A 27,470-nucleotide genomic window follows, 5' to 3' on the forward strand; every position below is an offset into this window, starting at 1 on the left:
CCAATCTCCATCTCCTTCAATAAGATATAAAGTCTCCAACCCATGTCCTTCATTTTAACCCAACTGATCCATACCTACAGTCCCATTATTACCTAACATATTGTATCTATGCCTTTTTATCCCAAGCGAAAAAGGATGGCAACTAGGTTTCATCTCACAGGTGGGTGTTAAACAGTCAGTAGTGAATGGCAGCCGTCTGCCTAGAAGGCTGTGTTGTTTCAAGGCCTTGTCTAATTCCGAGAAAATAGTTGATAAGAGATGCCTGCCTGCTCTGGACACTGTGGTAAGGAATGGAGACCCGCCTGCCACTGTTCCTGAGGTCAGACACCCTCTCCATCCTCCACCTGTACTCTTGTCAACTTCAGTTACAACTCCGTAATCTTCATAACCTTGGAATTCCTTTAAGACATTATCTCATGTGATCCTCAGAACAGCCTCGGGCAGTAAATAAAGGGCACATGCTATCTTCTTGGGACAACTGTAAAATGGATGTACTGAGAGTCTGAGTGACACACCCATACACACACCAGGAGGGGGCCAGGAGGCCTTTCTGTTTCCGGCAGAGTTCGCCATTCTACCCACTAAGCTGTGATAATTTTATTCATTTTTGTATCCCCAGAGCCTAGCATGGTCCTGAGATAAAGTAGGTGCTAATTAACTTACCTAGTGAATTAATGGGCAACTTTAGCTATCTCTTACACAATCAGTATGTTTGTTGAGAGGTTGTATAGACTGATAAAATTAATTCTTCATCCTTTCCTGGCTCCAAGCTGGAGCCTTCAGTAATTGCCTATTGTTTCGGTTCTTGGCTGAATGACTGGACTATTGTGTGGAAAATCAGAGGTGAAGCAGATGCATTAGTTTCTTGGGGATGCCGTAACAAAATACCACAGACTTGGCAGTTTAGAACAGAAATTTAACATATTTCTTTCTTTTTTTAGAAATTATTCATTTTTTAAAAGATTTATTTATTTGAAAGGCAGAGATAGAGACAGAGAGTGTTCTTGCATTTGCTGGTTCACTTCCCATATGGCCACAATGGCTGTAGCTGAGCCAATCTGATACCAGCAGCCAGGATTCTCTTCTGGATCACCAACATGAGTATGGGGGCCCAAGCACTTGAGCCATCGTCTACTGCTTTCCCTGGCCATTAACAGGGAGCTGAATGGGAAGTGCAGCAGCCAGGATTCAAACACCTCCCATATGGGATGCCAGCCCTGCAGGCAGCAGCTTAACCTGCTACACCAAAACGCTGGCCCTGCTTTTCTTTTTAAGCATGGAATGTGTCGTTATTTTATGTCAGCATTACCAGCTGTAAACAAGTAAAAGCAAAAGCATACTATTGAAAAAAAAAAGACTAATTGATTTATGTAGTATATATGAAATAAAGGCACCAAGGAGAGAGCACATTCTCTCTAGTACTACTTTCAGGACAAGCGTGCTCCTTTGGATTGAGATATAGAGCCCTAGAAGTGGACTAACGCTTTAAGGGAGTCTTGTGTGGATGTATTTTTGAGAAAGAAAGGGTAAGATTTGGGGGCACTCCAAGTCACTTCAAACTATCATGTGAAAAGGAAAACTTTGAGAAAGCAGCAAAAGTAATGGAGATTTGCTCTTCTCAGCTATCAGGGAGGACTCCGTGGATGTTCGTTCTTACATTGCTCGCTCCCTCATGGATGGCTTTGAAGGCCCCGCCGGCTACAGCCAGAGATTCGGGCTATACCATGTCAATTTCAACGAGAGCAGCAAGCCCAGAACTCCTAGGAAATCTGCCTTCCTTCTCACCAGCATCATTGAAAAGAATGGTTTCCTCACCAAGGCAGTAAAACAACCACTGCCACCTAATTCAGCACACCTGCCTTCCAAAACCAGAGCCTCGGCCCTCCCATCAGAGGTGCCCTCCAAGGCTAAAGTGGTTTGGGAGAAGTTCTCCAACCAGACCAAGTTTGAAAGAGACTTGTTCTATCACGGTACATTCCGGGATGACTTCCTGTGGGGCGTGTCCTCTTCAGCGTATCAGATTGAAGGAGCTTGGGATGCTGATGGCAAAGGGCCCAGCATTTGGGATAACTTTACTCACACCCCAGGGAACGGTGTGACAGACAGCTCCACAGGAGACATCGCCTGTGACAGCTACAACCAACTGGATGCTGATCTGAATGTGCTTCGAGCTTTGAAGGTGAAAGCCTATCGGTTCTCCCTCTCCTGGTCTCGCATTTTCCCAACCGGGACAAACAGCTCTATCAATAGTCATGGTGTTGATTATTACAACAGGCTGATCGATGGCTTGCTGGCAAGCGATATCTTTCCCATGGTGACACTGTTTCACTGGGACCTGCCCCAGGCCCTCCAGGATATAGGAGGCTGGGAGAATCCTTCCTTGATTGATCTGTTTGACAGCTATGCAGACTATTGTTTCCAGACGTTTGGGGACAGAGTCAAGTTCTGGATCACCCTTAATGAGCCCACGTACTATTCATGGTGGAGTTACGGCTCAGGGACCTTTCCCCCAAATGTGAATGACCCAGGCTGGGCACCTTATAGGATCAGCCATGCCCTCATCAAAGCGCATGCCCGAGTCTACCACACGTATGATGAGAAATACAGGCAGAGTCAGAACGGGGTCATCTCATTGAGTCTTGTCGCAGAATGGGCAGAGCCCAAGTCACCGGATGTCCTTAGAGACGTGGAAGCAGCTGACAGAAAGATGCAGTTCACCCTGGGCTGGTACGCCCACCCCATTTTTAAAACTGGAGACTATCCCGATGCCATGAAGTGGAAAGTGGGCAACAGGAGTGAACTCCAGCACTTAGCCACATCCCGCCTGCCAAGCTTCACTGAGGAAGAGAAGAGCTACATTAGGGGTACAGCCGACGTCTTCTGCCTCAACACCTATTCCTCCAAAATTGTGCAGCATAAGACACCCGCGCTCAACCCACCCTCCTACGAAGATGACCAGGAATTGGCTGAGGAGGAGGATACCTCATGGCCGACCACGGCAATGAACAGAGCTGCGTCCTTTGGAATGCGGAGACTCCTGAATTGGATCAAGGAAGAATATGGAGACATCCCCATTTACATCACAGAAAACGGGGTAGGCCTGACAAATCCAAGACTGGAGGATATTGACAGGATATTTTACTACAAAACCTACATCAACGAAGCTTTGAAAGGTATGTGAGGTCTTGAGCTTCCTTACAAAATCTTCCAGCATTCCAAATGTCATGTGTTTGAAATGGTCTGGCAGGGTGATTTACAAACCATTGACCATTCTAACTCTTATTCCCTAACCTCAAAACGCTTTGCTTTTCTTGGGCTTTCACCTGTTTGGAAAGCTTTTAAAACACTGTGATCATCTTGGCAGAGAGAGCACAAATGTACAGCACAGAATCCCCACAAGACCATTTTTGTGAGTCCGCTCCCTCATTCTTGAGTTACTACCATGTAACATGTTCTAGTCTAGTGCTGGGGATAAAACATGGAGCTCATATTCTAGTGGTTTCCATGTACCTTTGAAAAAGACACTGTTCTCTGATTTGTGCCTCTGTGCTTAACCTCTGAAACAGGCTGAATTCCTTGAATTTCAGACATGTTCTACCTAATAGAATTTGATTCTGTGAATATTAGTCATTAATACTTGCTGTGAGCTTGTCAGAGATGGCAAAAAGTAAGATCAAAAAGATGATCTGTTCCTCTCAGGGCATAGGCTCCTTTGTGTACAAGTTGACAGTTTAGAACCATTGTTTGAGCGAAGGAGCCAGTCTTGCCTGGGCTTCTTGGGGTTCTTGCCTCCCGGGTTAAAACTCTGCTCTGCTCCCCTCGGAATGTTCCCAGCCTACAGGCTCGATGGTGTCAACCTTCGAGGATATTTTGCCTGGTCTCTGATGGACAACTTTGAGTGGCTTCGAGGCTACACAGTCAAGTTTGGACTGTATCATGTTGACTTTGAGGATGTGAACAGGCCTCGCACAGCAAGAATCTCAGCCGGTTACTACACAGAACTTATTACCAACAACGGCATGCCACTGCCCAGTGAGGATGAGTTCATGTATGGACAGTTTCCAGAGGGCTTCATCTGGAGTGCGGCTACTTCTGCCTATCAGGTGAGGAGTTCAGGGAAGTGCACACCACATACTGCACAGCTGCCATGCACTGGGGCTGGGCTTGGTGCTGTGGAAGGCAGGCACAAAAGCAGGGTTTCTAATAACTCTTGCAAGGGAGTCCTATGCCATGGGAATCTCAGCATTCCTCTTCCTGGACAACCTGGCTTCTTCACAAACTCAAATTTGGTCCAGTCAGCACAGTTAGGTGAGCTGTGCTGATAGACTTGTAGGGCCAGGTGGAACAGGTGAAGCCTGGGCAGAAACACAAGGGCCGACACACAAATATGAACAATATCCATGGACACCTTGATTTCTCTTTCCAAGCAGGAAGTTCACTCAAATTGCATCTAAATGTTAGCCTGGACTTTTTCTGATGCTCTATTACATCAGATTGTTAAGTTTTTTATACCAAGTGATCCACTAATACAGAAAATAACAATGATTTATTTTTTCCTAGAAAAATGAAAGATTAAAAGCAAAGAGTGACTTGCATGGCAAGGAGCAGTGGGGCCCTTTGTCCATCTCCCACCTGCATTTATCTTTGCTGATAGAGGAGCTGGCTGTGTATGCTCTGGAGCCAGGGCAGGGCCAGTGGTGGAAGCTGAACTGACTCTGGGTTCTCAGCCCACAGGTTTCTCCCTGATGAATATGCAGTACCTACTCCCAGACAACCACACCAACAGATTATAATGAAAGTCTCATATGAAATTCTGCTACATACACATATTTATTAACTGAAATCACTTAACAATAAAACATACTTTTAATTTATCATATTCTCTGGGTTCCTGAAAACCCCAGTGCTTGGTCATTTTGGATGCTTTCCCAATACCTTGTGGGATACATTCACTTGAAACAAACACCAAGATGTCAGAGGTTGGATTCGCTTATCAGGCAAACAGAATCCTCAGTGGCCCAGCTTCGCAGCTGCAGTCTGACTGATGTTTTGGGTGGATCATTCTGTTGCAGGGTCTGTCCTGTGCTCTGTAGGATGTTTAGCAGCATCCTTGGTTTGTACCCACCAATGCCAGAGAACTCTTCCCACAGGTGCAGCAACTAAAAATATCTCCAGACATTGCCAAGTGTCCCCATGGGAGAAAAATGACCCAGGGTCAAAACCACTGCTCTGGGGCTAACGCTGTGGCATAGTGGGTTAAGCCGCCGCCTGCAGTGCTTGCATCCTATATGAGTGGTGGTTCCAGTTCTAGTTGTTCCACTTTTGATGCAGCTCCCTGCTAATGTGCTGGGAAAGTAGTAGAGAATAGCCCAATTCTTTGGACCCTTGCTAACAGATGAAGGACTGGGATGAGGCTCCTGGCTCCTGGCTCCTGGCTCTGATCTGGCCCAGCCCCAGCCACTGAAACTATTTGGGGAATGAACCAGCAGGTGGAAGGACTCTATATGCCTCTGTCTTTCCCGCTCTGTAATTCCACCTTTCAAATAAGTAAATAAAAATCTTAAAAAAAAAAAAAACTGCTCTATAGGTTTCTGGCTGGACACAAGAATAATTAGGGATTTTTCTAGGGTATATGCTATTGACCTTCCTGGATTCTTATGTTTTTAAATATTTATTGACTTATGTATTTGAAAGAGCTACAGATAATGAGAGTAAGAAAGAAATATATCTTCCATCTCCAAATGGCCTAAACATCAGGGCTGGGCCAGGATAAAGCAAGGAGCCCAGAACTCCATCCAGGTCTCCCATGTGGGTGGCAGGGACACAAGTATTTGAGCCATCATCTGCTGCCTCAGGATACACATTAGCAAAAGTTTGGATTGGAACTAGGGATGTCAAGACTTGAACCTGCACTCTGATATAGGATGGCAACATTGCAGGAAGTGACCTAACCTGCAGTATCACAACACCAACCCCCAAATCAGCAACTTCTGTAATTAGTCCTGGATCCTTTTGGCTGAGAATGGCATTTAGAAGCCAAAATCTGGGTACTAAGTGTTATCACCACACTGTGGTGTCATTACTGCTAGTCCCCTCAAGGGCCAGAGTTAGGAAATTGCATGTACACAGACACACATACACACTCACTTACATATTTCTACACCCACCCATATCTCTATGAATATTAAAAACCAGATATTCACACTGATACTTCCAGTTCCATTCCAACTCTACAGGGTTAAAGGTAACCTTCCCAACTTCGCCATTTGCATCTCCTTTCTCCAGTTGTGAAAAATATGGCAGCTAATGTCCTCACTATGGTCAGTTATTTCTCAATTTGCATTTGAGCATTACGGGGGGTGAGGGTCAGGACAAGGGCTTGTGTATTCAAACCTTTAGTGAGTATCCACTAAGCACAAGGCACTGCTCAGTGTATCGCTGGGACAGCAGGATGAAAGACAAAAACTTACACACTCACAACAGCAAATTGTGATGTAATGTAGGTGCAGGTGCACAGAAAGCCAGGGGAGTTCAGAAACCAGAGGGGAGGCGAGAGAAGGCTCCTGAAGAGGTGAGGCTGGGAAACGTCCTGTCTTGGCACTCACAGGTAGACAAAAAAGAATCTCTTGAGTGTTTGACCAAATGACTGAATTCAGCCATGTCTTCCTTGTCATTGTGAGATTGAAGGTGCATGGAGAGCAGATGGCAAAAGCCTTAGTATTTGGGACACGTTTACTCACACACGGCTGAGGATTGAGAACGATGACATCGCAGATGTGGCCTGTGACAGTTACCACAAGATCTCTGAGGACGTGGTCGCCCTGCAGAACCTGGCCGTAACCCACTACCGCTTTTCCATCTCCTGGTCTCGCATCCTCCCTGACGGAACCACCAACTACATCAACGAAGCAGGCCTGAACTACTACGTGCGGCTCATTGATGCGCTTCTGGCTGCCAACATCAAGCCCCAGGTGAGGGAGGGCCCTGGCCTGGCCCCGGTGAAGTCCACAAGCAGAGGCTGTGGGAATGAGGAGCACGTTTACACTGTTTTCAACCTTAAATTTTGAACTGCCAATAAATTCACATGGTACAGAATTTTACAAACATCCAAGACTTTTGCTCTCCACCCTGACCAGTTCCCCTCCTTAGAAGTAACTTACCCTGCCTCTTCCTGCTACTCAAGAAAAGACTGAGCTTTTTCCTCATAATTAATCCTCAGTTTTAGCAGATGTTTGTGCTTCCCATAGAAGGCACAATGAATGGAACTGCGGATCTGGCTTTTTTCACAGGTGACCCTGTACCACTGGGACCTGCCCCAGGCGCTCCAGGATGTTGGAGGCTGGGAGAATGAAACCATTGTGCAGAGGTTCAAGGAGTATGCAGATGTCCTGTTCCAGAGGCTGGGAGACAAAGTGAAGTTTTGGATCACACTAAATGAGCCTTATGTCATTGCCAACCAGGGCTATGGCTACGGAGTATCAGCCCCAGGTAAGAGAGTCAGGCCTGACTTGTCAGCTCTTAGCATGTTGAAGAAATAAATCTAGGTGGCATGGGGGGAGGTGGCCAAGAAAGCCCCATGGCAGAGCCTCCAGACCCTGCCTCTTGCTCAAGGCTTTGGATGTTCCACCGTGACATATTTGCTAAGCGTGAGTTTCGTATCGCAGATCCTCAAGAGGACTTGATTCCTCTGCTTTGTGACTCTGACCTGCTCAGGTGGGAAGCTCTGTGAGCTCGGGGATGTGGATGAATCCGTGTAGCAAAGGAAAATTCATGTAGGAAAGGACAGTTTGTCAGGCTGTACAGGTCCATAGCCTGTGTTCCTAACCCCAAATCCTAAAGGTAGCAGTAATTGACTTGGCTGACCTGAGCACACTGAATGGCCGTGAAGCCTGACTGGAACCAACATGAGGCTGTGCAGGGCCTGTCTCCCCTGTGGCGTGGATGAAGCTATTGCACTAAGGCCTGCTGCAGAGATAAGTGTGGGCTTCACTCTGGAGAGCTGTGTGGTCCCTGTTGGGATGATGCCTACCATTTACTATGATATAGAACTTATTACTTTTCCAAAGTACAAAACTGTTAAATTCCAATATACATTGACTATAAGAGCTCTTTTAAGTTTCTTTTTAATTTAAAAAGTGGATTTTAATTTTTATCATTTGAAAAGTTTATTTAATTTTTAATAAAGATTTTACTTGACAGTCAAGTTACAGACAGTGAGAGGGAGAGACAGAAAGCTCTTCGATCTGCTATTTCACTCTTCAATTGGCTGCAATGCCTGGAGCTGAGCTGATCCAAAGCCAGGAGCAAGGAGCCTTTTCCAGGTCTCCCACACAGCTGCAGGGGCCCAAGGACTTGGGCCATCTTCCACTGCTTTTCCAGGCCATAGCAGAGAGCTGGATTGGAAGAGGAGCATCCAGGACTCGAACCAACGCCCATATAGGATGCCGGCACTGCAGGCTGAGAATTATGCCACATATATTATGCCACATCACTGGCCCTGAAATTTTCATTTAATTTGAAAGGCAGAGAGAAAGAGACAAAGATTTCCTATCCACTGGATCACTCTCCATATGTCTGCAATACCAGGGCTGGGCTAGTTCAAAGGCGGGAGTCCAGAACTCAGTGTAGGTCTGCTGTATTTTGAACTAATTGATGGCTACCAGGGTGCCCATTACCAGGAAGCTGGGTTTGTGAGCAGAGTTGGGACTTAAATCCAGACACTCCCATAAGGGAAGTAGCCATCCCAGGAGACATTTAACCTGCTGCGCCAAATGCCCACCCCACCATAAGTGCTCTGAAAGGCAGTGTAGAGCTGTCTTTGCCCCTTGAGAACCATCTGGCTTCCCTTTTCTCCAGCTCTGAGCTTTAGGAGAGTAGATTGGTGTTCAGACACAGGGTTCCCCAGGATCATGGTAAACGCTGACTGAGCCCAGGGAAATGGGCCTTGCACCATCATCCGACGCATTTCCTGCCAGTCCTGGGGTGGTGCTTCAGTTTACCGTTCCTTCAGCATGGGAGGGGCGGCCTCTGTCACAGCATTGCATTCCTAGACTCTCGGCGTCATCTGCTTGCCTCAGCTGTATGCTCCAACCCCAGCTCACAGTGGCCCCCAGGTGTTCCAGGTTGCCAACTCCTGAGGCACACTGGTGTAGGTATTTTGCCTGAGACGGATGAGCCACATTTGGGAAGAAGAGAATAGATACCAACAATATCAATGGCTTTCTCTCTGTAGACATATACACTGTTTCATTTCCTTCTCACAAGCATTCTTTGCTGCCCATTTCACTGAGGAAGAACCTGGAAGGCTGAATTACTCACCCAAAGTCACAAGCCAGCCAGCAAGAGGTAGAGCTAGGATTTCAATTCTACTCTCCCCAATGCCAAAACCTGCACTGATTCTCCCACGAGAAGGTGCCTCTGGGGCAGGGACCTGTAACACTTGTCCCTATGCACTGTCTGTTGACATCCATGTGTGTGTTTCCAGGGATCTCCTTTAGGCCTGGCACTGCTCCCTACATTGTTGGCCACAACTTAATAAAGGCTCACGCTGAGGCCTGGCATCTGTACAATGACGTGTACCGGGCCAGCCAAGGAGGTGTGATTTCCATCACCATCAGCAGTGACTGGGCTGAGCCCAGAGACCCCTCCAACCAAGAGGACGTGGAGGCAGCCAACAGATATGTTCAGGTCTGGTTTTCCTTTGGGCATTTTTCTTATGTCTGTTTCCCCCTCCTGTCCTATCTAATAGAAATAGGTTGTGAAACAGATATTTAGGATTCTGTGATTTTTCTGAGCTGAGGAAAATCACATTGCCTTGTTTTTAAATCTGTGAACTAGAGATTCTCTAGCCACATCGCAAGTTTGCTGTAATGAAAGAGGTAAATTTGGGGAGTTGGGTTTCCTTTTAAGCCTTAAAAAATTATTCCTTCATGTAGTTTTTTTTTTTTTGACAGGCAGAGTGGACAGTGAGAGAGAGACACACAGAGAAAGGTCTTCCTTTTTTGCCGTTGGTTCACCCTCCAATGGCCGCCACGGCCGGCGAGCTGCGGCCAGCGCACCACACCGATCTGATGGCAGGAGCCAGGTACTTATCCTGGTCTCCCATGGAGTGCAGGGCCCAAGGACTTGGGCCATCCTCCACTGCACTCCCTGGCCACAGCAGAGAGCTGGCCTGAAAGAGGGGCAACCAGGACAGAATCCGGCGCCCCGACTGGGACTAGAACCCGGTGTGCCGGCGCCACAAGGCGGAGGATTAGCCTAGTGAGCCGCAGCGCTGGCCCATAGAGTCTTTATTGGATGTAATAAACATTGGTTTGAAGCTAAGTAACAGAAATTCTACATCTTCTGTCTCCTGGCAAACAGAGTACGGAGTCACAAAGCACCTCTAAGGTGTCACCCTCTAATTTTATTTGCTACAGCCTAAGAATCTCTTAAACCAGGAATGAGGTTCTGTAACACACATTAGTCCCCCCTACTTTGTCAATTTCATGGCAATACAGGGACAGGCATATTTCTGTTGTGGAATTTCGCCCCAGAAGTAGAGACACTAGTAGTGAGCAGGTGCCAACATGGTCTATTTTACTACACAGCTTTCCTTGCAGGGGTAGCAAGGCGTCCTCTCCCATGTTTCAGCATCAGGAGAGAAAGGCCACGGTCTCTTTGCCAGACTGCTTTGTGCTTTTGGTTCTCTGAGAAGTCTGCAGACTGTGGTGCTGTGACCCTCTCAGGGGAATTCCTGGGGCTTTGGTTTGCCAAACTTTCTAGGAGAGCTCAACAAATTACTGAAAGAACTTACTGTTCTGGCTTGCTAGTCAGTTGTGGGATGGACTGTTACAAAATGAATTCATCCCTCCTTTCACTCACAGAAATGGTGAATTAGAGCAATCCTATTTTCCCCTGAAACCAAAACCCCAGAACTCAGGAGTTGTCAGGCTGTGCTGTCATTAGAGTGAGCCCCTGACTGGTGGACTGTGACGCTGCAGCAGCCAGGACCACGACAGACATGATTCCCATTAAAATCTGCAGAAGTGTGGTGGAATGCAAAGGGTCCGAGCTATTGCCTTGAAGTGCACTTAAACCTCTTGTATCAAGGAGTGTGTGCTCATTGTGGACTGAGTGGAAGGCTACCCTCCCCCCTCATTCCAGCCATCAGCCACAGGGGAGGGGAGGATCTAGAGACATGGGAGAAACTTCTCCAGTAGTGTTTGGGTGCCGTGTACCCTACAGTAAAGATGGTCTTGACCTCATAAAGGAAAAGAAGTTCAACACCTTGGGACTATGAACCCAAAGCCACTGAAGGGTTACCCTTTGCCTGGGCAGCCAGGAAATCCTTGCAGTTCAGCCCTGTCCTGAAAGCTCTGGTTGACCCCTAGGCACTGTGATGAGGAAGGACCAGGTTGTTGGTTCAGTGTCTCTGGTAAGACAGCAGATCTGGGGCCTGGAAGCTTCCAGTCTGGTCCTCTGCTTCTGGAGGTCCTTTCTAGAGTGGCCAGGAAGACTGGCGGGTGCCAGGGCCAGTGCTGAATTCTGTTCCTCACTCCCAGCTGAGATCACTGAGGCCAGGCACAGCTCTCAGTGAGGTGGCAGCTTTACGAACAGATGCAGGTGGTGAGGCCTGCTGGCACTTGAGCTGCAGCTTGCACAGGCCATGGAGAAGGGCAGAGTTCAAGTTCCAGAGCCAGGGAGAAAGGAGGGGAAGTTGTGAAGCCAGCGACTGCTGAACAGAGTCATCGCGATCTGCTGGGGGCTCCCCTGTAATGCCGAGGCTGACTGCTCTCTCCCCATCCTGCAGTTTCTGGGAGGCTGGTTTGCACACCCCATTTTCAAGAACGGGGACTACAACGAGGTGATGAAGACGCGAATCCGTGAGAGGAGCTTGGCTGCGGGGCGCAACGTGTCTCGGTAAGGTTTTGGGACCAGGTGGTGCAAGCGTGGGTGTTGGTTCAGAAGGGTGTTTCATGTATGCTCCCTTGCTTGCTAGGAAGTTAAGCAAGGACTTGGGCCATCTTCCACTGCTTCCCAGGCCATAGCAGAAACCTGGATCGGAAGTGGAGCAGCCAGGACTTGGACCAGTGCCCACATGGGATGCTAGCACTGCAGGCGGCGGCTTTACCTTTATGCCACAGCGCTGGCCCTGAACCCCCACCTTACTGGCTGTTTCTGCCCAGGCTCCCAGAGTTCACAGAGAGTGAGAAGAGGAGGATCAATGGCACCTATGACTTTTTTGGGTTCAATCACTACACCACTGTCCTGGCCTACAACCTCAACTACCCCATCATCTCCTCCTATGATGCAGACAGGTAAGTCTGTCCAGAGGGTGCATGGAGCAGATTCAGCAAAGGTCTTTGAACATGCTCACCAGATGATACTGCAGTTGATTTCTTTAGCAAGCTCTGTGAGACAATGCTAGGATTTCCAGGAGCTTCTATTAAGGCAGATGTGCTTGGTTTTAAAAAGTATTTTCAAGAAAAACTGTCTTTATTTACCTAGGTTTCCTTTAAAGCCAACTTTTATTCATTTCTCACATGTATTTTAGTAAAAAGAAAAAAGTTTTCTCCTTAAAAAACATTTTTCTCATTTGAAAGGCAGAGTGACAGGAAGAATATAGAAATGTTCCCCCACTGACTCACTCCACAGAATGACAGCAACCACTGAGCCTGGGCCAGGACAAAGCCGGGATTCTGGAACTCCATCAGGGTCTCACACAGGTGACAGGCCAGAGTACGGGGCCATCCTCGGCTGCTCCCCCAGGCAGGGAGCTGGATCAGAAGCAGAGCTGCCATGACTTGAAACAGCACTCCTGAGCGGCATGCCAGTGGCTTAACACACTGGGCCTCAACATAGACCCGCCCTTTCTCCTTTCTTAACCCTTTAAATCCCAACTTTCCAATTCTGCAAATATTTCAACAACATACATATTTCAGTTACCATAAGCAGTATAGTTATTGCTCATTCTAAGTCTTTATAAATTTCCTGTATATGGAATGCTGGGATAGGTCATGGTGTTATTTTTATTATACAAATATATTCACAATGGAAGCATCAGAAAATAGGAATCCACAAGCATTTGTAGTGATAAAGACATTACTCAGAATATCTGCATCATTAAAGTGCGTGGTTGAATTCATAGATTCATTGCTTCTGATCCAGCTTCCTGCTACTGTATAGCCCAGCAGCCAGCAGGTGATGGCTTAGGTATGCGACTTGGGAGGCCTGGATTGAGTTCCAGGCTTCCCACTTCCGGTCCAACTCTGTGTGGTATAGACATTTGGGGAATGAACCAATGGATGGAAGATCTCTATCTTCTGTCTCGCCTTTCAAAACAAGTGAAAACATTTTTAAAAATTCCTTGTATACTAGGTTTTGTCCCATTTCTGACCAGTATCTTCCCATACCAGTAGCTCTGAAATCTGTCCATGTTCTCTTTGGAAACAAGGCCCTACACCCCCCTCCAGCTGCACTGCACCCTGACTCACTGAGACTGGAGAAGCTCCAGAGCACCTGTTTCTTCATCTCCCCTCATCCGACTGCTGGTGCCTCCTCTCTCACGAATGGCCCTTGTACCAATAACATGTTTTCCTGAGGGATTAGGAGCTAAGACGTATCCAAACGGCTGCTCCTTACTTGGACTGCAGGACTCTCGGGACGTCATTTTTGCACATCGTGCCCGGCATGCATTCCTGTGCTATGAGTTGTCCTCTCCTTGTCTATTACTGGAAGGACGGGCCAAGGTCTGGGACACTTGAAGGTCCCCACCTGTCTGCCCCTGCTCATCACGCACATGAGGGCCCTTCTTGTGACCTGTGTGGGGTACTGACAGGTGACTCAGGGGAGCTACTTCTCTGAGGACACAGCATTCCCTGGAGGACTGGAGCCTGGGACACCCACAGTCATTGACATCCGGTATCGAATGTCACCTGTCAACAGGGAGCCCGTGCAGGGCTCCGTCCCACAAACAAGACCACTCCTGTCCAGAGACAGAACAGAACAGAGAGCTTCCTGGGCTTTCCAGCGTTACAGCAGTATTGAGGGGGGCAACCAGAAGTGAAAAGAGGAGAATCTGAGGCAATTTGATTGTTCTGGCATTTGTATGACAAAACCTCAGGCTTTTCCTAGGCTAAGTCTTGTTTTGTGTAAAGACCCCCTTAGGATTCACAGAACAAAATCTGATCTTTAGTTTTTGAACTCACAGGGGAGTTGCCTCCATCGTAGATCGCTCTTGGCCAGACTCTGGCTCTTTCTGGCTGAAGATGACACCTTTTGGCTTCAGGAGGATCCTGAACTGGATAAAGGAGGAGTACAACAACCCTCCGATTTATGTAACAGAGAACGGGGTGTCCCATCGGGGAGACTCGTACCTCAACGACACTACCAGGATCTACTACCTCCGCAGTTACATCAACGAGGCCCTCAAAGGTATGCCAGGCCCACCCCTTTCACTGTTGGAAACATGGCCAGCATCTGCAGCTGGGCAATGTCTACCCCCCACCACCACCACCACAGTAAAGCCTTTCAAATTTGAGCCACGTTCTGAATGTCTTCCTTCCTCTAAGCTCAGCAAGCAAACCCACTTGCCCGACACCCTGTATGTTCGCTCCCGGCCTGAGTCTCCTGCTGTCCTCTCTCCTCCCTGAGGCCTGGTGTTTCTGGACAGCAGCTCCTTCCTGAGGATGGACTGTGAAGAGCCAGGAGTGTGGGGAGCAATCCGGACTGGACTAAGTTACTGGAATTAAGACTTATTCTATGCATCTGCTCTCCCACAATATGGCGCTGGGAGAGAAGAAAACAGTTTCTACACAGCTGCCTCCAGTTCAGCCAATGAACTGTAGGACCTGCTCCTGATTGGAGGAGAGCAGCGTACTCGGCGTGTGGGCAGCCGAGTTAGGATTGGCGGAGGAGGACTATAAAGGAGGAGAGAGACGGCATGCACCAGGAACATCTAAGGGGAACACCTAAGGGGAACACCTGTGCAGCCCCCGAGAGAGCCGGCCGGCGGTGTGCCGCTCCCCTGCGGAAGTGGGGAATGTGGCCAGGGGGAACTGCCCTTCCACGGAGGTGGAAGGGATAGTAGCCAACCCGGGAAGAACCAGCAGCAAACCCGGGGAGGGCCGAGCAGACGAAAGAACAGCGCAGGGTCCTGTGTCGTTCCTCCATGAAGAGGGGGAGCGACAAGGAGGAGCAGGCTGTGCGGTTGTCCACATGTAGGGTCTTCCGTTCCCCAAACCAAACTTTGAGACCCTTGGCCCAGCCCTAACAACTGGAGATGGGACCATGAGAGTAAGGGGACAGAAAGCCATGCTGAGTAACAGAGCCTCGCAGCAGGCAAAGGGAATGGCTAGAAAATATAACATCTCTCATCCACCTCTGGGGCGCTCTCTGTTCATTCCGTCTGTCCTTCCTTCCTTCATTCCTTTTTTTCTTCCTTTCTTCCTCTTCCTTTTTTTCTTTGAAAATCAGATACGGAGGAAGACCAAGGACGTTAAAGAGGGTGAGAGAAAACTTCCATCTGCTGGTTTGCTCCCTAAACGGCTACAATGGCTGGAGCTACTCAAAGGGAAACCAGGAACCTGGAGCTCCATGTGGGTCTCCAGGAGGGAGATGGAGGCCGAAGTCCTAGGACCACCTGCTTTCCCAGGTGCATCAGCAGGGATCTATATCAGAAGCAGAAGCAGACAGGACTTGAACCCATGATCAGACACGGGATGTTGGTGCCAGCAGTGGCAGCTTAGCTCGCTGCAACAGGACACCATTCCCCAGAACACTCTATTTTGTGCAGGAGGAGCACTAACCTATGGCACTGAACAAGGCTCGTATCTTGCAATGCAGATGCCCCAGTGAGATTAGCTGTCAGCCTGCGTCCTGACGCAGATATGCAGGACTGTCTTTAAGAAAGATCCTGGTGGCACAGCACACAGGGAGAGGGGCAGGTCGCACTTTCTAAGAACAAAGTTCACCTCCACTTAGAGTACACGGTAGGGAAAGCTGTGGGGACCTGCCAGAGGTGTCTTACTGGGATAAGGAAAGGTAAAATTCAGACTCTGTGTTTGCGCAGCTGTACAGCAGGACAAGGTGGACCTTCGAGGATACACAGTCTGGACTCTGATGGACAACTTCGAGTGGGCCACTGGCTTCTCAGATAAGTTTGGTCTGCATTTTGTGAACTACAGTGACCCTTCTCTGCCAAGGATCCCCAGAGAGTCTGCCAAGTTTTACGCCTCCATAGTCCGGTGCAACGGCTTCCCCGACCCTGCAGAGGGACCTCACCCTTGTCTCCTCCAGCCAGAAGGTGAGACGGGGCTCTGGGAGGGACGAAAACCAAAAGATGAGGGGCCAGAGCGAGGGCCTGTCTCTCTGTGCAGCTAATTATGCTGCTCTGGCTCTCCATCCCCTTCATTCATTAGGCCAGGATTTATTTTATTGAATGTTTCAGACACTCCTGGGATGAACAAAGGAAACTTGGGGCTAATGTTATCCCCTAGAACGAAGCCCTGGTGCGGGAAAAGCAGGTCTAGGTTCTTATCCAGCCCTCCCACTGCCTTGCTGTGTGACCTCAGACAAGAAACTAGGCAGGTGCCTCTGGGAAGTCAGAAGGACCCAGCTGAAGAACTGGGAAAGTGCAGGGAGGGCCTGTACAACATGGGGCCAATGTGTGTCGAAGGCTGCGAAAGTATAAATCACTGTACCAGTGCGTAGCGATCCAACTTAGATGATATCCCAACTGCTGATACAGACGTTTAAAACAGAAAACTGCTTAGCTGCAGTCAGAGGCTCTTGCCACACAGAGAAAGGGACAGGCATGTTCACCTCAGCAAGGCACTCACCCTCGCTGTGCAGATCTGGGGAATACGTAGCCTCTGGACCCCAGGGACCCAGCCTGGGCCTACTCTAGGGCACGTGGGTGTGATAAATGAGTCAGCACCACAGCACAAACTGCTCTCTCTTGTCCTTCCCTAGACACTGACCCCACCATGAGCCCCGTGAGCCAGGAGGAAGTCCAGTTCCTGGGGCTGTCGCTCGGCTCGACGGAAGCAGAGACGGCTTTGTACGTGCTCTTTTCTCTCATGCTGCTTGGAGTCTGTGGCTTGGCGTTTTTATCATACGCATTGTGCAAGAGCTCCAAGCAAAGGAAAAAACTAAGCCAAGAGGAACTGAGCCCCGTTTCTTCATTCTGACAAGTCACGCAGGCCTAGTTTCTCTGTTATACCTGTGCCAGCCACCAGACTCCTCAGGTCTTGTATTCTCTTGTTGAGATGACTCGAATCTTGAAGGATTTTGAGTTCTGATTAAACTGGAAATGTTGTAAATTGCCCCTGTACTGTGAGTTCATTCCGGCATCAGAAGACCTCTTGTGGAAATGTGCAGATACTGAACTGGTCTGGTGATCTGTAAACCACCAAATTGAATTTAACCAGGGTGTTGTAAGTTTCAGAATTTTTGAAGGTGGAATCCTGAGTTGAAACCACAGAAATCCTCTCCTAAGAAGGAATCAACTCCACTGTGCAGACAGACTGCACAGTCATTCACCTCCTGCCCTCTCTTCAATTCCCTCCTACCCCCTACTTGGCATTCCCAGAAAATAAAAATGGTACCGCATACTGTGTCCTATCTCCTACGGTTGTCTCTCTGCGAGAAGGTGGGTGCATCAGAAGTTAGGCAGCCACACAAGCCATTTGGGGCTCTTACCAAGCTTCCTATCTGTCAAATAAAAAAATATTAAAAAATTATTTAAAAAAATGTACTTGGTCCACATATATGGTTTCTTAGGGAGCTGGTATGTTATTTTCTAATAATGCGACTTCCTATTGATTTTAAAGATGTGTTCATGCTTGAAATTTTGTTTCTAATAAGCATTCCTTACCTGAATTGTTGTCTACAGAAAATTCTTATCAAAACATCCACCATTCTGAGTCTCAGCCTGCCAGTTACAAGGCTTGTGATATGCAAGCATTTTTTTCCTACATCAATAGATAGAAAATGTTTGTCAGATGAGGGTGAGAGTGGTAATAAAACTGACATTAAAGATACTTCCTCAGTATAAAAAGTCAGTATCCTAGGCATAAATTTTGAAAGTAATCTTAGCACTGGGGTGGGGAGGAGAACAGCAACAACGTAATTTCACATTCACATATGAAATAATCTCTTAAGAAGAACCAGGATAAATCTGAGGTAGGTATTAAAACTTATCATAAAGCTAGTTATTGAAATAGGTTTGCAGCAATGAGCAAATACAAATATTAATAAAGAGAGCCTAACAGATCCAATTATGTAAGACAGCAGAGTATGACATAGAGGGGGCATCCAAATCATAGGGGAAAGACAAATGATTCCATAACTGGTGCTGGGTTACAGGTTAGCTCTTGAGGACGTTAGCTATGAATATAGCATGGAGCCAGACACCTTTCTTGGATACCAGAATGAAACATAAGAAGAAAATCATGAAAATAATGGGATGCAAAAAAATTTTGAAATGGGTAATGAATTTTTAAGACTCTGGACCCAATAGCCATAAAGAAAAACAATGATAAATATGACCCCCTAAATATTGTGGCAAAAAATTATCACTGTATTCACCAAAAGACAAAGAGGGAGAAAATATTTACAATATATGCTAACAAAGGGCTAATTTTCTTAATGTACACAGCAGCCTAATAAATAAGAAAAATTATGAAAATAAAAACTTGCAGGGGCCGGCACCGTGACTCACATGGTTAATCCTCCGCCTGCGGCGCCAGCATCCCATATGGGCGCCAGGTTTTGTCCCGATTGCTCCTCTTCCAGGCCAGCTCTCTGCTGTGGCCTGGGAAGGCAGTGGAGGATGGCCCAAGTACTTGGGCCCTGCCCCTGCATGAGACCAGGAAGAAGCACCTGGCTCCTGGCTTCAGATCGGCGCAGCGTGCCAGCTGTAGCGGCCATTTGGGGAGTGAACCAATGGAAGGAAGAACTTTCTCTGTGTCTATAACTCTACCTGTCCAACAACAACAACAACAACAAAACTGGCAAAGAACACAGTTTCAAAATAAATCAAAATGACCAGTAACATGAAAATATGCTCTGCTTCATCAGTGTTAAACAAAATCCATGTCAAATGTGTAATAAAGGTTTTCAGGCATGGTGTTGACAGAGATGCGAATGCATGGTTAGACCGTGTTGGCCAGGGTGTGGGGAGACCACATTCTCACACCCTGCTGGTGGAGGTTTGGACTCATACAACCTTTAGAGCTATAGCTTTGGCTTACATTTTGTATTAGGGGCTGAAAGCTTAGGCAGTGTCTTTCATAACCCAAATATCCTGGGACCGGGCGAATAAACCAACATATACTAAAAGTATACTTTCACAATGAGAATTACCTCCCCTCAAGGATATTCACTATAGCACTGTTTTTAATAGAAAAACAGAAACAACTTATAAATACCACTGACTGCCACCAGAGCATGAATAATAAGTTGGGGTACAACGTTCTTTCATCAAGTAGAATGCTTTGTGGCCACTAATCAGATGAGGTAGCTATGTGTTGACAGAGAAGATATTCAAGACTAAGTAAAAACAGCAAGATACAGGATAGTAGATATAATATGATCCCATTTATTTAAAAAATAAAGATTACATATTTGCTTACATATGCATAAAAATTTTCTGAAAAGTACATAAGAAACTATTAATAGAGGCTTCCTCTGGGGAATAGTGCCAAGGGTAAGATCCAAGCAGGCAGACTTCAGGTTACAGCCTTATATACTGATTTGAACTTTTTACCATATCTACTTTTTAAAAAGGTAATAGTTGAGGAGGGATCCTCCCACTCAGAGATAATGAACCATTTTGTTATGAACCATTCTCTAAGGTTTATATTTTACTGTCTTGAAGGCAAACTGATTTGAGGTACTTGATGTTTCTGCAAATGTATTTCTAATAGCTATTAGTGCAGTCATGCACATGTGACAGATTTTTTTTTTAAATCACCTTATTGCTGTTTTTAAAATGATGAAACTTTAAAATGGGATGTTTGCTAAGATTTTCTTTTCCAAACTCACTTTTGAAATTATGGATATAATGTCACTGCAGCAAACTGGGAAAATGTAAGGGTGCAAAAGGAAAGCTAAAATCACATATAACAACCACTCTTACCATTATTAATGCTTTGTTGTGTTTTCTTCTTTCTTTACATAAATATTAATACATAGTTGTATCTATATACAAAATCTGTTTACATAGCTGAGGTCTTACCGGAACTATAGTTCTGTATCCTGCTTCTTTTCCCCCAACACCTAACAAGTGCTCAATAAACAGTGTGAATTGTACCATTTCTCTTCAGAAATTCATTCATTCTGCAGAAAACGTTTAGTTTCCAGTTCTTAAGTAAAATAAATTACACTTAATGAGTACCTACACTGTAGCTGTATTTATGATTGTTCCTTGGAAAAATATTATTGGATCAGATTATGAAATGGCTGAAGATTCTGATAATGACAGTTTTCAGGAAGAACTGAGTGGTTTTCAAAGCACCAACACCAGTGCCTGCCTCACAGCTTCCTTACCAACAGTGACTGCTGCCCTCTTTAAACACCATTGTTATTTCATAGGTGAAACACAGAGTCTGCTCTAAAAAAATTTCTTATTTCTTCTTCCCACTACAAAATAAAGCCAGAGTCTGCCGGCATGTCCACATAAGAGCGATTCCTTCCAGTCTCCACACAGGAATGACCACTCTGACTGCTTTTCAAACATCATTACTTGAGTGGTCTCTACGACCAAAAGCACAAGAATAAAGTAGCAGTAAGTCCAATTAAGACAAATTCTTAACAATAACCCAATGAGTAGAGGCCTGATTTACACTATTTCTTGGCCTGCACCAGAAGTGCTTTAAGACCTTACAGTGTGATTGTCAAGGCCCAGACTTCAGGAGGAAGAGAGGGAGAACTAGGTGGTGGACCAGCAGCTGTTTGCGTGGATGAGAACAAAGACCATAATGACATGCAAGCGATGCCTGCTGGCTTGGGGGGACAGTACCTGGCATCAATGTGTGTCACAGAGTTTCTTCTTCAGAGATATTGAAGAGTAGACGACCGGCTACTTTCCTGAGAGCGCCAGGGCTGTACTGGGCGGAAAATCAGACATACAATCTCAATAGAGCTCTGTACAACAGAAGATGCCAGGAAAACAAAACTTAAGGCAAAAATAAGATCGTTCTGACTTTTGGAAAAGAATTTTTTATTCAGTGTTTAAAAACTACAAGAGTTTGCTTGCAGCTAATGAGCAAAGAGAAAAGTCAAACATAAATGATCACCTGACTAGCTCGTTAGAATGCTGACTCAGGGTCACCTGCTCAGTAACATCCCAGTGACTCTGGGACCTTAGAGTCTGGGAGCAAACGTACCACCTGCGAGCACAGGCCTGCAGGGCACGGGAGAGTAAGACGCTGAGGAAGGGAGGCTGCCACAGGCCTTCTCTTTCAGGCTTCTAGCACTGGGTTACCGTGGACGCAAGGACCCAGCAGCCGGTTATTTTAGGTCTTGCCTTTTTTGAGTTAAACAGCATGAACCCGCACCCACTAAGCATTAATAAAAAGACACTTTATAGACCATCTGGAAAGCATCAAGCAGTCCCACTTCTCCAGGAGAATTTTAGTTGCATTAAATCGTTAAGAGAAACATTGATTATTGCACGTATTGTACTGTGGCACTACATCTGCTGAGTAGAATTTCCATTCCAAGTGTTGTTATCATCTTCACCATCATCTTGAGTCCTCAGTCTGTATATCTTCCCCTCCTTTTTAAAGTCTTCCCCACGTTTTTCCAGCACTCTTTTTCTGACTGGTTCTCTAATATAAGAATGGAGAAAAAAAGATGATGTAAAATGAAAACCACAGTAACAAAACTTTCTTTCAAACTTCCGTTATTACAGACAACTATAGTTTCCTTTGAACTCCATAGTTAAAAAAAAAAAAATGCCATGGCAGAGAATTCTCTACCAGTGCAGAATACCTTTATTAGTCTTTGGTAGTTTAACTTCAGTTTCTTAAGCAAATCAGCCAAATCACATTTCCATTTCCATGTGTTTCCAGATGACTTACTGAGCTTTAAGAGTATGACTGTATCATTTATGCAATGTGATCTAGAGGCCACCCAAGGATTTAGTCACAGGTTAGCTGGCAGACCTCTCTCTCTCTCTCTGCCTCTCCTTTCTCAGTGTAACTCTTTCAAATAAATAAATCTTTTTTAAAAAAAATAAGGATTAACAGGACTTCCTGATTTGAAAATTGTAGAGAAAATGGACAAAACTTAAGCTAACAGAATCTTACAACTCAAGAATTGGGGAAGGAGGGGGTTGTCAAGAAGAGAGCAGGGGCTGTAACAAACTTTCTACCTTCTTAGGTCTTTATTCATTGGATCCTTTGCTCCAATCTGATTTTTCTAATTAATTATTTTGGAAAAGAAAGTTCAAGAGAATCTTAAAATTCACACAGAACACTATCCCTTAGCAAAGTCATTCCAGATTAAATGCTTCTACCCATTCGTCTCTAAGAGTGTATAATTCAGTGCTAAAAACAGCTTAGTTTGAATGCTGCTCTAAGACTAGAGAATTTCCCTCTATCCTCACCTGAGTAATTTACCAAGAATCTAACTGGTTTACCTGCTTAATATTTAAATAAATTAAGGGGTGGGAATTTGGCACAACGATTAGGACACTGCTTGGGATCCCAGCATCATAGTGGAGTGCCTGGTTCCTCTGTTTCTGATTCAGTGGTCTGCTCATGCACATTGGGAGGCAGCAGATAATGGCTCAAATACATGGGACCCTGCCACCCATATGGGAAATTCAGACGGAGTTCAGGCTCATGGCCTCAGTCAGGGCCCAGCCCCGGCTGTTATGGGCATCTGGGAAGTGCCGTATAAGATGGAAGATGTCTCCTTTTCTTTCTCTCTCAAATAAAATGAAAAGATGAAGGCTGTATCACAGCCCATTCATAATATTTATATAAATCATTATCTACAGAATCATCAATAGAACACAAGTCTAGGGATCTCCATACTAAAAGCAGACAGGGACAAGGATTTCCACTACTTATCACATAAGATTGGTGTGATGAGTTGAGATAATGCCTATTAAAGACCTAATAAAGTGTTTAACAGGAGCAAGTCATACATTATTTGTGCTATTATTTAATTATTTGAATGTTTTTCCCTTTTGGGAGTACACTTCCTGTCAATCTGTTCCAAATACAATCTTAACAGAGAGATAAGAGCTAAAATTGGCAACGTTGTCTGTATTACCATCCTAACCTCTGGTATCTGCAAAACAACAGGGCCTCTTAGGGGATTAGTTCAAAATAACTCTGATAGAGGTACTATGTTCAAGGGAATAACAAGGTTCCCCAATCTGGACCTCTGAATGACGCAGATAACACTGAGGCAGCCGATCAAAGAGCCACCAGGGTTAAAATTACCTAAGCGAAATGATTCCTTGAAATAAATTAAGCAACATGACCATGAGCAATTAATGGAATGAAATGTCTCATCAGGAAAAACATGGTTAAGCAGAAAGATACTACATAGCTGGGGAAAAACAACGTGCTTTCATAGTTAGCAAGGTAAAGGGAATTCAGTGAGCAAAATTACAAGACAAAGGAGATGAAAATGCTCTCACAGACTCATTTTCAGACAGGCTGAGAAAACTCAGGGAGCAAGCTTCCCCCAAGTCAAGGGAATACAGTTGCAGGAGTAGACATCCAGTGCAGTGCTTAAGTCACCACTCAGGATGTTCACGTCCCAGTTCAGAGTGCCTGGTTTGAGTCCTGGCTACTTGGCTTCCCATCCACTTCCTGCTACTGTGCATCCTGGGAAGCAGCAGAGGATGTTTTAAGTCCTTTACTCTCTGCCTCCCACAGGTGAGACCGACTGAACTACAGACTCCTGGCTTCAGCCCTGCCCAGGCCCCAGTGTTATAGGCATCTGGGAAGTGAGCTGGCATATATTAAAGATCTCTGTCTGCCTCTCTCTCTTTCAAATAGAAATGAAAATAAATTCATAAAATGGTAAAAAAAAATCAAAACAAAATATTTAAAACAAAGTTTCAGGACATCTGGTTTGTTTCACTCCATTGTGGGAACTAGGGAGAACATACACAGAAGGAAGACAAACTACCTACAATTTCTCATTTTGAAAATGGTACTGGACAGGGTCGGTGCTCTGGCACAGTAGGCTAAGCCTCGACCTGCGGCACTGGTATCCCATGTGAGCACTGGCGTTAGTCTCAGCTGCTCCTCTTCCGATTCAGCTCTCTATTTATGGCCTGGAAAAGCAACAGAAGATGGCCCAAGTCCTTGGGCCCTGCACCCGCATGGGAGACCAGGAAGTGGCTCCTGGCTCCTGGCTTTGGATTGGCACAGCTCCGGCCGTTGCGGCCAACTGGGGAGTAAACAAGCAGATAGAAGACCTTTCTCTCTGCCTCTGGCTCTCTGTAACTCTACTTCTCAAATAAATAAAATCTTAAAAAAAAATAGGTACTGGACATACTTAGGATGTTTTACAATTGGAGAAAATACAAAGAGATACCTCTTTTCTGATTTGCTAGATGATGCAGGGTTTGAAGTTTCCGTCAATGATGTTCTTACTGAAGTCTGTGCAGGAGGATTACTAAATAAGAAATTGCTAATCAATCTCCAGATGGCAAGGAATGGGTAAAGTACCGTCCCCAGTAATGTCCAAATGTCTCCACTGGAAGAGTGTACAATGGATGAAGTAGGTCTGCCTGCCTAGAAATTAAGAAATCAACATAGATAAAGACTACATCAGCATAGTCACATCATTTTGAAGGTCTTAGATGAAATCTTTCACCCAGAAAACAAAGTTCTACTGATTTTAGTCTAAGGCAAGAAGGTAAAATTACCATCTTTTGCTGTTTCTTAAACATATATAAACTTCTGGGAACCTTCAGAGCTCTGACTTTTCAGTAATTATAATATACAAGTAATTGGTGGAATGAATCAATTACTTTTAGAAAAATACAGCTTTTGTAATGAAGTTAATTTACTTTGGTAAAAGTCTGTCTGGCTAGTCAATTTCTGAAAAGGAAAGGCTGCAAACTTCAGTGACCACAACGCATCTCTAGCACAGGCTACTTGCTTCAGCTAGGTGGAGGGCTCCAGTTTAGAGCAGGGCACAGTAGACCCAGGCTCCATCGCGGCTCTGGCACTTAAGATGGAACACTGGCAATCATTTCAGCCTCTGAGCCTCCTTTTTTCACCACAGAGTAAAAACTGTTGTGGGGATCACAAAGGACAATCTATTTGAAAATGTTAATTTTATGTTAAAATTATGTTTTTAAAAGCCAGGAGTATGGTAGAGCTACACATAATTAAAGACATATATGGGTGAGTCAGATACTTCAGATACTCTACAGTTTTTGTTTTCTTCTCCTACTGCACATTTTTTTGAACACAAAAATAGGTGAGGCAAAAAGTTGAAAATTAAACTATTTAGTGCCTCACAAACAATATCAGCAATTTAATTATAGAGCAATATCAGCAATACAATTATAAGCACAGGAAAACAGAATAGTGAATTGGTATAATTCTGGATAATTTGAATTTTAACTGCCCACAATACATCTTTGCCCTTCTTCTACTTTAAAGAAATGGTCAGGCCTAGAACAGTCAAGAGTAAAACAGAAAATGCTTAAGAGCAGAAAAACTATATACATGCATATACATACTGGCAACAGTACTACTGAAGCACTTGGGGCAAGTTCCAAATCCAGTAATTTCTTTTTATAATCTTCTTTGGTAAATTCTCTCCTGGGAAACATGGTTGCTAATGAAAAATTACCGTAAGTGTTGCCAACAGTCTGTAACATAACAAAAAGTTTAAAAAACTTACAAAATTGCCTATTGAAAACAAGGTATTAAGTTACTCACATGCATCTAAAATGACTGCTTTAATAAAAACTACCTTAATTTTAAAAGTTAATGCAAATTCAAAAAACACAAAAACTGCATTGCAAAAAAGCAGCTAAAGGAACTACCAAATCCAAAATTTTTAAAGCTTCTATAACTAAAAAATGACCACAAAATAGCTAGAATGGTTGCTAAGACCATACGAAATAGATGGAATAAAAACAATTATGTCTCTCTCCTTTACAGCTGCAGTTCATCATTAAAGTTTTCATTATGCACTGGCAAGCGCTGGTCTCATAAATACATGTTTGGATTACAGGGGATTCCTATTAAAAATCTGGAACAGACCAGTCTTTCCCTCACAGATGTTACTTCAGGAGCGTTCACTTCAACACCTCAAGGCAGAAATGTTCCACAATGCCCCTTCATCCTACACATATTTCCACATCTAGAAACTGGGCAGCTTCACAATTTTTAAGTCACTATATCAGTAAAATCCTAACTTTTTGTACTATAGGTCTTTCACATACTTCTTATGGCTCTCACTCCAACTGAAGGGCCTAACAAAAATAGAAAATGCTAGCAGCAGGGAAACTTGGGACACATCACACATTGTAGGGGGTCTCAAGGTAAAGAATGCAATCAGGAAAGCCAGTGCCACGGTGCAGCAGGTAAAGCTGCTGCCTGCAACACCAGCATTCCAATGAGGCACCCGTTCAAGTCCCGGTTGCTCTGCTTCTGATTCAGCTCCGGACTAACGGCCTGGCAATGGAGGATGGCCCAAGTGTGTGGACCCCTGGACCCATGTGGGAAACCTGGAAGAAACTCCCAGCTCCTGGCTTTGGTCTATCTCAGCCCTGGCCTTTGTCACCATTCAGGGAGTCAACTACTGGATGGACAATCTCTGTCTCTCCCTCTGATTCTGCCTTTAAATAAATAAAATCTTTCAAATAAAAAAAGAATGAAATGACCTACCTGGTGTTAGGGAGAATAGTTCTTACAATAAATTTTTACACTGTCTTACCCAGCTCACCAGCTCAGGAAGGTAGGTAGCGCTCTGAGGCATCCTTTCAGAAACCACGAATAAGGGGAAAGACTAAATAAGGGGAAGAGGCCAGGTGGAAAAAATCTGAACCTAATACCTAACTCTCTTACCTTTATGTGAAGAATGTTGGTATATACAATGAGTCTAGATCCTAACCGACAATTGATGCCAGAATCCATTTTCAACAAGGAATTAATCAAAGAATACAATCTAATTGGTAGTTACTCATCTCTTATTTTCTGAGCTAAAAAATTTCAGGCATCTGGACATAAGTTACAACACCTGACACTCAAATCTTTTTTTTTTTTTAAAGATTTATTTTATTTATTTGAAAGACAAAATTACAGAGAGAGGCAGAGACAGAGAGAGGTTTTCCACCCATTGGTTCACTCCCCAGATGGCCACAATGGCCAGAGCTGTGCCGATCCAAAGCCAGGAGCCAGGAGCTTCTTCTGGGTCTTCTCCCATGTGGGTGCAGGGGCCCAAGGACTTGGGCCATCTTCCACTGCTATACCAGACCATAGCAGAGAGCTGGA

At 45.2% G+C, this 27,470-nt stretch overlaps 2 protein-coding genes across 6 annotated transcripts in view; one reads left to right on the forward strand and one right to left on the reverse strand.

Moving 5' to 3' along the window:
- LOC100352497 (lactase/phlorizin hydrolase) overlaps nt 1-21,490 on the forward strand; it is a 48,460-nt gene extending 26,970 nt beyond the window's left edge. Inside the window, exons 8-17 of the mRNA XM_002712428.6 lie at nt 1,623-3,173; nt 3,835-4,103; nt 6,681-6,971; nt 7,290-7,488; nt 9,485-9,687; nt 11,792-11,901; nt 12,168-12,299; nt 14,192-14,415; nt 16,052-16,285; nt 16,954-21,490. Coding sequence (XP_002712474.2) covers nt 1,623-3,173; nt 3,835-4,103; nt 6,681-6,971; nt 7,290-7,488; nt 9,485-9,687; nt 11,792-11,901; nt 12,168-12,299; nt 14,192-14,415; nt 16,052-16,285; nt 16,954-17,171 — 3,431 coding nt within the window. The 3' untranslated portion in view covers nt 17,172-21,490. The remainder of the gene's footprint in view (nt 1-1,622; nt 3,174-3,834; nt 4,104-6,680; nt 6,972-7,289; nt 7,489-9,484; nt 9,688-11,791; nt 11,902-12,167; nt 12,300-14,191; nt 14,416-16,051; nt 16,286-16,953) is intronic.
- Nucleotides 19,562-27,470, reverse strand: part of UBXN4 (UBX domain protein 4) — a 41,231-nt gene continuing 33,322 nt past the window's right edge. For 4 of the 5 annotated variants that reach the window (XM_089329254.1, XM_089329256.1, XM_089329255.1 and 1 more), the window contains 3 exons: nt 25,709-25,840; nt 24,550-24,749; nt 19,562-21,815 (listed from right to left, as the gene is read on the reverse strand). In XM_089329254.1, coding sequence (XP_089185380.1) covers nt 21,677-21,815; nt 24,550-24,749; nt 25,709-25,840 — 471 coding nt within the window. In that variant the 3' untranslated portion in view covers nt 19,562-21,676. Of the gene's footprint in view, nt 21,816-24,549; nt 24,750-25,708; nt 27,466-27,470 lie in introns of all 5 variants that reach the window. The other variant, XR_016231591.1, reaches the window with a different exon arrangement.

Source organism: Oryctolagus cuniculus, chromosome 3, assembly GCF_051225735.1.
Source record: "Oryctolagus cuniculus isolate XC-2025 breed Fujian yellow rabbit chromosome 3, ASM5122573v1, whole genome shotgun sequence".
Taxonomy (NCBI): Eukaryota; Metazoa; Chordata; class Mammalia; order Lagomorpha; family Leporidae; genus Oryctolagus; species Oryctolagus cuniculus.